The sequence below is a fragment of the Camelina sativa genome, chromosome 8, assembly GCF_000633955.1.
Source record: "Camelina sativa cultivar DH55 chromosome 8, Cs, whole genome shotgun sequence".
In the NCBI taxonomy this organism is placed as follows: domain Eukaryota; kingdom Viridiplantae; phylum Streptophyta; class Magnoliopsida; order Brassicales; family Brassicaceae; genus Camelina; species Camelina sativa.
Window position 1 is genome coordinate 7,971,586 of NC_025692.1, and position 9,651 is coordinate 7,981,236.

Below are 9,651 nucleotides of genomic sequence, written 5' to 3' on the forward strand. Positions count from 1 at the left end.
ATGTCCATAATGTTGAAGATGACTTCACCCCTCCCTGATCAAGCTTTCTTCTTTGTATCTTAATGAGCATCATTAATATCTCAGATTACATTGTCTTTGGTTCTAATTTATGTGTTATTTGGAGTCGATTAGAACTTGGCGAGTCATTTGACTAAATCTACATATATCCAATTAGAGTTTTTGTATTTTTTCATACTATCAAGTTTAATTTAGCACACTGATATATCCAGCAGTTCTATTGTTATTTAGTTTCGGTCTTAGAGTCCAAATTATTAGACTCGATCATAAAATTTGGATAACTAAATTGACTTTCAGAACTTCAATGTTATAGAATTTCTGACCCTCTTATACTTTTTTTCTTCTTTGAGTTTAGTTTTAGTTTATTTTTGGTTGGTGTATATAAATATACTAATGGTATTTTCATAACAATCTTTCAAATATATTTTTTTTAAAATTATTGGGAAGATTGCAATCTTTTAAATATATATCTCCCACATCATATCTAATTATTTTATGCCACATTTAAAAATCAGACATTAAAATTTGGGATTCTGAATATCTCACAAATATCAAAAACGTATGTATTACATATATATCCAGTATGTTTAAATTTTGGATACTTAATTAAGATATACATACGTTTAAAACTACTTATAACGTATCAATGCATAAATGTGCGGGTTTGAAAACATGTTACAACTAAAATAAAACAACAATATTTTAAATATGTTGTTTTTTCTTCAGCTTATTTAGCATAAGCATGTACCAAACAAGAGATAAAAGAATGTTAACTGACATGGCATGTATGTGTGATTCTATTAACAAAATGTTTCAAAGAAATTATTTTTCTTCATCAAATACATTATTTTGTTTTGAATCAAACTATTACGTGATTGTGTGCTAGATAATTGGGAACATGATTTTGAGGAAATGAGAAAAGAACAATGGGATGAAAACGAGATGAGAATATAATTTTTCAAAAAACAAAAATCCAGGGTCATGTTAGAATTAAAATAAATTAATGTTTCCAATATATTATGTAACATATTTTTCAATTTATTTAACATAAAAAATGTTCAAAAGAAAAAGAAAAATCATTAAACTATGTTCTATAATAGTTACAAAAAACTAAAACAAAAAAAATGTAATCCAATATAAATGGACCATATATCAAATAATAAGAATAAATAGGTCAACAAATTTTCTAATATTTTTATCTTATGATATGATATATAAATATATTATGATTTATATTTGTATTTGTCCGGACTTCAAAAATTTATGTTTTCGTTTTGTCCCATTTCTATTTCAGGAATATAAAATTGTTCCATATCGGAAATGTACCATACTGCAACGGGCAATTACGAATAGGTATAAGATAAAATAAGACAGGAAAGAACAAAACATGAATTACGCTCACTCCTAAATATTTTTATTTGTCTCTAACAAGTATTAATCAGTATAACCAGTTAAATAATTATATTTAAAAATTGGTAGTTATATTTAATTTTTCAAAATCTCACTAATTTAAGTAAGGGTTAATTTCTGGACATGTAACTCCATACTTTGGGATGATTATTTGAAACTTTTAGGTTTTTTTTGATTTTTTTTTTTGATAAGACATGGTGTTAATTATAAAAAAAAAACTAATCTTATAGGAAAGAACAGGTTAATTTTCCTATTTGTTTCAACTATCGAGACCTGACAGAACGGGTAAGGGAAAGGAACATGTAATCCGGAAAATAAAAATATAAGCTAAACTATTCCTGAGAAAATACATGAAGGAATTTATGGGTAATACAAATTCAAGCAGGGTATATGCCGATCAAATATAATATTTACTCATGTGGATTACGTGGAACAAAATTTTTGCTGGTCATAATGCTTTTATCCATTGCAGAGCAGATATAGTGGATGGGTTGACCCTTTTGACAACTATATATTGATCATCCGAATCATGAAGTTTAATTTTGTTTTTTGGTGTTTTTATTTGGTTTGATGGTTCACGAGTTTAATAAATATATAGCTGATCATTAATCCGGATCACACTCGATCCAGGTCCACTATCGTGTCAATCTATTATTTATGGTGAATCGATAATCACTTTAAGGGTTAACAAATTTGATGTAAGCAACCCAATAAAAGATTATGTTATAAATGTTATACCAAAAAAATATTTCTACAATAAAAATCTTAGTTTTTACATATATCTTTATTTAAAACCATAGTTATGAGATGGAAAACATGACATATACGGGACAGACATACCATCTTGCTCTTACTTTTTTTAAAAAAATATAATTGTTTTTACTGATAACAAAACAAATTTGATCATTCTTTTTGTCTAAACAGAATTAAAAACAAATCAAATACTCAACTGATACAAAACAAGTTTGGATTATGAATGTTAATAACATTTTTAAAAAATACGTTTACAAACATAATCCACATGTACGTAATAAATTATAAATATGTTAGTAAATTTAGTTTTTAAAATCAACCCCGCACGTATGTGCGGGTCCGAATCTAGTCAATATTTTAAAAGTGATGTAAATGATTTAGATTTGCATGGGTTATAATGAATTGATGTTAATATCTAATTTTTATATCAGTTATTAAAAGTAATTTAAAACAATATCGTTTAGTTTTGTGATACTATTTATGTGATACAATATGTTTCTTTTTTTTGTAATGTTTAGGGTTACTTGAGAAGATCGAGGTCTCCCTGAAAGGGAAGGAATGTTCGATGAGATCCTTTAAAAAGGTTATGAGTCAGTTTCTGAGACGTAACATCACATGGGATGATTTTCTGAAGGAAATTGAAGCGTTTGGATTGATGCATTTGTTGGTTGATTTTAGTGTAAGGTATGATCTTGGTGTAAGCTTACCTAGGCATCCCTTGTGGAGTTTTTCTTCTTTTTGTTACTCCACTTTGTTTTTGTTTCTAACTTTTAACCTTTTTCTGGTTTGAGATATTTCTGTACAAAAACAGACGACATTTCGACTTATTGAAGGACCGTCATTGTCTTGAATCCATCAGCATTGCAGCCATTGCCCAAAAGGTACTTGATGACTTTGTTAGTTTGACCATTCACTCGTTCATATAAGAGGAGATTATCGCGAAAGTCAATTCCTTTAAGCAGAGAGGATAGTACAATAATTCTAGAATCAAAAACCCGTTCAAGAGAGCAGGATCTTCTTGATGCAGCCATGAGAAAAAGGGCTGAACTACATAAACTTGCAGCTGGTAAAGAGAAGCTTGAGAGAGAGAGAGAGAGAGCCAATGTTGCTCCTTGTTCGACATATCGAAGGACCGTCATTGTCTTGAATCCATCAGCATTGCAGCCATTGCCCAAAAGGTAATCGATGACTTTGTTAGTTTGACCATTCACTCGTTCATATAAGAGGAGATTATCGCGAAAGTCAATTCCTTTAAGCGGAGAGGATAGTACAATAATTCTAGAATCAAAAACCCAAATGAAATCTTCAAATATTTGCTTAGGAGAAGGAGATTTGAAGATTCATCGGTTGATAACCAGAAATGACGCCAGTGAGAGTGTCCACCTGAAACAAACCTTATGTAAAGGAACATATCTCGATTCCATTGAATTATTTGTAAATTATTCAACCTAAACAAAAAAAAAAATCGACCAAGATTTTTCAATCAATATTCTTCTTCTTTAAAGCTTTAAGAATTCATCCAAGATTCACTCGAATTCACTAATCGTCCTATAATTGTTGATTTTTCATATGAATGTCAAAAACAATTAATAGAAAAGAAAATAACTCTCAGCTTTTAGTATTTAATCTGAAATATTTAAATTGAATCCTACTATATTAATTGGGAAGTACAACTATGAAACTAACCTTAAAATATGTAAAAAATTACATTCAATTGCCATTAGAAAAACTTAATTAAGATTAATTAATTAATTAATTAAATATAATTAATTATAAAACGAAAATTGGGGACACATAAAATAAAATAAATTTTAGAAAATTAAAAAAAAAATTTATTAAAATCAAAACTAATTCGTACTTTTTTAAAAAAATTAACAGCTAAGATTTTAAAAATCTAATCGAATAAAATCTATATAACTACAAATTTTACCCAAAAACTTTTCCACACAGGTTAAAATTTTTATCAAAAATTATAATATAATAATACATTTATAAAAGTAACATTAAAAGTGTAAAAATTTACATTAGAATGCCACTGGAAATAGTACAAAGAAGATATGATTATTAAGGATAATTAAGACAATTTAACTAGAGTAAACAAAAATTAATTTATTTCAGTTAAACAAATAAGAATTTTTTTTCTGATGTAGTACCATAAAAATAATCATATTTTATACAAATTTTTTTTTTGCAACAAACTCTGCAGCAATAAGCCGATTTGTAAGTAGGATGTTGCATTCATATTTTCAAACGTTACTCACATTTGCTTACATTATGGATTTTATTTATTATTTGTTTCAAGTTCAGTTAGTAGGATTTTTTTTTTAAATTTATCCAATATAATAAGGATAAAGTTTCCATTTACGTTTAATAATAAATAAAGAGTAATGTTGAAAGTAATAAATAAAATTTAATCTTCAAAGTAAATTCTCATTTACATGTTGTATATATACACAAATTATTGCTATTAAAAATTAAAATTATTACAATCAACACTAAAACAATGAACCCATTTTAAAGTTAAAAAACAGTTTTAAAATATGCATATATAAATTTCAAATCACAAAATATTATGAATAACAAAATAACAGAAAAAAATATTTTAAATTTACTTTTAATAAAATGTTCAGCCTACAGTCTACTGTGGGTTAGTACCTAGTATAATATTAAACTTATATCTTATATTTTTTGTCATAAACCTTATCTGAAAATCTTAGAAAACTTCAAAACCTAATAAAAATAGTGTTAGGTTATCTATCGAAAATCTATGTTTGTTATTCAAGGTTTTTTTTGTTGGTTTTCTAATTTTTTTTGATATAATGTTCTCTAAATTTGTCGTTCCCAAAACATATAAGGTTTGTCTTTTTGTGTGACTTTTTGAAATTAATCCCTCAAGGTCGGTTGAGGGCACTTGGGTTTTGGCCTTTGGCTGTGTATATCGCAGAAGAAGATCCGAGTTCGGATGCCACCATGGCTTCTTCTTTGACTTTTCAGCTTTGTTTGCTTGCTAGTCTCTCTCTTGTCACTTGTTAGATCTATCCATGGACTTTTCGGGGCAAAATTCCGATGACTAACCAACTTATGTAATTTTGATATATTTTATCTATAATCAAAACCTATTCAATTAAAAAAAGTGGTGGTTAACGTATTTTTACTTTAACATATGCTGAGATGGGAATACCAATTACAGACCATTAGAATTATTTCTAACAAAAAAAGCTGGTTATAAAGTTATTCTTGATGGACCGAATTAAAAGTAGTGAGATAAACACGTTACTTTTTTTTGCATTCCAAGCCTAGCTAGAAAAATGGACCACCATTATACAGTCAATGACTAATGGTATACGTAGATGTGACCATCGACTAAAATATCTTATATTATTCACATGCACACAAGTAATATAAATGATTACACGTACATTACAATAGTAGTACTGTAGTAGTAGACCACCCTCTGTCTTCCATTTTAGTCAAACAAGGTGTCTACAAATATCTTCATCTTCGTAATCCAAAATCAAAAAGAAAAAAACTAATGGACATTAAAGAAGATGACGAGTTTCGAGTTATAACACCAACCGATACTCAACTTCGTGATTCAGTTTCTGCAAGAACAGGTAAATCCATTAGTAATCACTAATCAATTGATCATGTATTCAGATTATATAGTCGCTAATAATTACGTTGTGTTGTCTTGAGTTTTTAAAGGAACGTTATGGACGGCTGTGGCACATATAATAACAGGAGTCATAGGAGCAGGAGTATTGTCGTTGGCTTGGGCCACGGCAAAACTCGGCTGGATAGCTGGTCCGGCCGCGCTTCTAGCCTTCGCTGGAGTCACACTTCTCTCTGCTTTTCTTCTTGCCGATTGCTACCGTTACCCCGATACTGACAACGGTCCCCTCCGACTTAATTCCTACGCTCAAGCCGTTAAGGTTTATTTAGGTTAACTTCAAAACTCATATTCTGATTACATTCCAATAGGTTCAACCAACGTACAAGCTGTCCATGTAATGGGAAAAAAAAAAGATTTCAAAATCAAGAATTTAGACTAATTATTTTGGTCTTTTCCCCCGACCAAGGTTATTATGGGTTTAAGCTTTGTATTTAAGTTGTAATTTTAATTTGTTAAGATGGTTAGTTTGATTTGCAGGGAAGAAGAATGAAATCGTATGTGGGGCTGTTGTATACATTAGCCTTATGGGTTTTTGTATTGCTTTTACCATTGTTACAGCTACATGCATTAGGTAAATATATCTAAACATATTTAAACTGTTAATTTTTTTATTTCTTTGGAATTTTTAAACTGATATGTGGAGTTTCTTCCATTTTCCCTACAGAGCAATTATCAAAACGAATTGTTATCATAGAGAAGGACACAATGCAACATGTTCATATGGAGACAACAACAACTACAACTACATGCTTTTGTTTGGTTTGCTTCAGATCTTTTTGTCACAAATACCTAATTTCCAAAATATGCTATGGCTCTCTATTGTTGCTGCGATTATGTCTCTTACTTACTCCTTCATTGGCATCGGTCTCTGCCTTGGCAAAATCATTGGTACAAATAATTCATTTAGATTAGCCTTCATTTCTTTGTTTTTGCTTTTGATATATGAGTCTAACTTCACTTATTATCTTTTGATTATGAGATAAAAAAAGACTATTGAATATTTATGTTTTTGAAATGAAGATAAACGAAAATTTGAGGGAAATATAAGGGGAAGTCCAGCTGAAAACAGAGGTGCAAAAGTATGGTTAGTGTTCCAAGCTCTTGGGAACATTGCCTTCTCATATCCTTTCTCAATCATAATTTTTGAGATTCAGGTAAGTTAATAACTTACGTTCATACATAGATGATGCTAAAAAGGAAAGATTAATTACTCTAAGAGATCAAGAAACCTTTTTTTATGTGGGTTGAATGAAAACTGAGGTCAGGACACATTGAGATCACCACCAGCAGAAAAGCAAACGATGAAGAAAGCCTCGACGGTTGCGGTGTTCATACAAACATTCTTCTTCTTCTGTTGTGGATGTTTTGGCTACGCAGCCTTTGGAGATTCCACCCCGGGTAATCTCTTGACCGGTTTCGGGTTCTATGAGCCGTTCTGGCTTGTCGATTTCGCCAACGCTTGCATTGTTCTTCATTTAGTTGGTGGATACCAGGTATTGTACAGAAACCCTTGTGCCCTTCTGACCAAAACGTCCATGTTCTCCTTTACATGTGTAACAACCCACATTTCAAACATTTTGGATCTTGTAAAAAGGTGAACCAAAAAAAAATATACATATTGACATTTGGAGTTTACAATTAACAAAGTAAATGTTTAAAATACCAAAACATTTCACGTTTATAATATATAGAATGCCATTTCAGGTCTTCAGTCAGCCTATTTTTGCAGCTATCGAGAGATGGCTAACCGAGAGATACCCACAAAACAAGTTCATCGCCCGATTCTACGGCTTTAAACTTCCAATGTTACGAGGAGGAACGGTGAGATGGAATCCAATGAGGGTGTGTCTGAGAACGATGTATGTGGTGACCACAACGGGAGCGGCATTGATGTTTCCCTATTTCAATGAAGTATTAGGAGTGTTGGGGGCATTTGGATTTTGGCCTTTGGCGGTTTATTATCCTGTGGAGATGTGTATATTGCAGAAGAAGATACGAAGTTGGACGCGGCCATGGCTTCTTCTTAGAGGGTTTAGCTTTGTTTGCTTGATTGTTTGTCTCTTGTCTCTTGTTGGATCCATTTATGGACTTGTGGGAGCAAAACTCGGATGATGAGCCAATAACTAATTGGTAAATAAATGTGTGATTTGAAGAAACTTTTGGTGTAGCATTTAATATAGGAGTTGAATTTTCAATACACCAACTCTAAAGAAGTGTATTGCTTAGAGAGACATGCTTGTTAATTACGTTTAAACTCACTGATCTTGCTCTTGATTGGCTAAGAATGAAGAAAAATAAATATTGTAGAAAGAAACAGAGCAAGATTCTTCTGAATACCACCAAACAACAGTTCAAGGTGACATTTAAGAAAGTGATGGAGAATCTTAAAAATTCTCATATTTCTTATTTGTAAATTATTCACCCTAAAAAGTAAAAACGATATAAATCGGATCTCTTGTTTTTCTTTTTCTTTTAAGGCTTTATATTCATCCAAGATTTTACTCAAACTCACAAGTTGTCTAGTCAAGAACAATGAATACAAAAGAGAATAATAACTCTCAATTTTTTAGTATTCAATCTACAAATTTCAGATTGAATAATTTTTAAAATTATAAAGTATGTGTTATATTTTTATCAAACCTTTTTTAATTAATCTAAGAATGCCTAAAAAACCTAATCAAAATAGTGTAGGTACGACTATATAAATTAATGTTGGTCAACTAACTAAACTAGTCACGGATTTTGTTTTTGTTTGTTGGTTTTCTAATTTTATCGTTCCCAAAACCTATAAGGTTTTGTCTTTCGTGTGACTTTTTGTCCTGAAACTAAAAAAACCCTCAAGGGTTGGAGGAGCACTATTACAAAAAGGTTGAAATTTAATGTGCAACTATAATAATACTTCACGTTCCTTAACTCACAAGATTCTCTCTCTGTCTCTCTTTATTTTTCTTTCTTTTTTTTGTCCTCCTCCGTCTCTCTCTTCTAAACTCTTTCGAATCTCTTCCTTTCGTTTGGCTTCTCCATACCGGGAAGGTCCGTTCCGATGAGAAACTCGCCGTCCAAGAACGGATCGTCGGGAGGGCATTGTCGTAATTTCACAGACGCAGTCTGGTCTCCTTTTATCAAGTCCGGTTTAGGAATATCTCCCAACAGATCATACGCCCTAGTATCCCTCATCATCCTCCTTGCCGTCGGTGCGTTTATCTCCACGCGCCTCCTCCTTGACCCTACCGTATGTCACCCGAAACGACACTCCACTTGTCGTTTCTTCTCAAATCTAATTCTTCGCTGTTTTGTGTCTTTTTTATGGGTTTGAGTTTTGTGCCTTTTGTCACGTGAGAGAATTTTTTATTGTTGTTGGTTAGTTGGTGTTGTCGGCGAATTAGGCAGAACACGACACGTGTCCCATTATTTGGACCCATGTATGACTTTTTTTTTCAGTTCGATTAGCTGTCTCCCGCTACTGCTCACAAGTAGGCAAATTAGGCATATTGTGGAGACTTTCCGGTTAAAGGTTTTGGGGTTTTAAAAAAAAATTAGGGACGTTTAACCGGATTTTGGTTCCGGTTTAGTTTCGTTTTTTTAGAATATTCCATTCGATTCGAACTTTGGACGAAACATATATGATATATAAAAATTTATTATTTGATTTTTTAGTTTTTTATATGATGAAAATATTAAGTTTTATTAATTTATTTTGGTTGAATATAGTTAGTTCGATTGATGAATTTTGATTCCGTTCGGTTCAGTTTGGTTTGTGTCCATATCTGCATAACTTTATTTTTTTTTTTTTTTTT

The 9,651-nt window shown here is 31.1% G+C and overlaps 2 protein-coding genes across 4 annotated transcripts in view; both read left to right on the forward strand.

Moving 5' to 3' along the window:
- Positions 5,627 to 8,081, forward strand: LOC104706679 (probable amino acid permease 7). 2 transcript variants are annotated; one of them, XM_010422886.2, is made up of 7 exons: positions 5,627 to 5,795; positions 5,887 to 6,123; positions 6,332 to 6,425; positions 6,519 to 6,742; positions 6,875 to 7,008; positions 7,120 to 7,347; positions 7,559 to 8,081. In XM_010422886.2, the coding sequence occupies exons 1-7, from the start codon at positions 5,714 to 5,716 to the stop codon at positions 7,964 to 7,966; spliced, it is 1,407 nt and encodes a 468-aa protein (XP_010421188.1). In that variant the 5' UTR covers positions 5,627 to 5,713; the 3' UTR covers positions 7,967 to 8,081. The 2 variants fall into 2 exon arrangements, with proteins under 2 accessions (XP_010421188.1, XP_019083913.1); XM_019228368.1 differs by having other exon boundaries at positions 7,120 to 7,448; positions 7,559 to 7,957.
- LOC104706680 (O-glucosyltransferase rumi homolog) overlaps positions 8,597 to 9,651 on the forward strand; it is a 3,349-nt gene continuing 2,294 nt past the window's right edge. The window contains exon 1 of one of the 2 annotated variants that reach the window (XM_019228369.1): positions 8,597 to 9,114. In XM_019228369.1, coding sequence (XP_019083914.1) covers positions 8,898 to 9,114 — 217 coding nt within the window. In that variant the 5' untranslated portion in view covers positions 8,597 to 8,897. The remainder of the gene's footprint in view (positions 9,115 to 9,651) is intronic. The other variant, XM_010422887.2, reaches the window with a different exon arrangement.

Bases quoted from the DNA above. Each gene is read 5' to 3' on its own strand.
- LOC104706679 (XM_010422886.2), top strand. From the start codon at position 5,714: ATGGACATTAAAGAAGATGACGAGTTTCGAGTTATAACACCAACCGAT. The intron at 6,743-6,874 runs GTACAAATAATT...TTTGAAATGAAG, and splicing joins CTGCCTTGGCAAAATCATTG to ATAAACGAAAATTTGAGGGA. The intron at 7,348-7,558 runs GTATTGTACAGA...ATGCCATTTCAG, and splicing joins ATTTAGTTGGTGGATACCAG to GTCTTCAGTCAGCCTATTTT.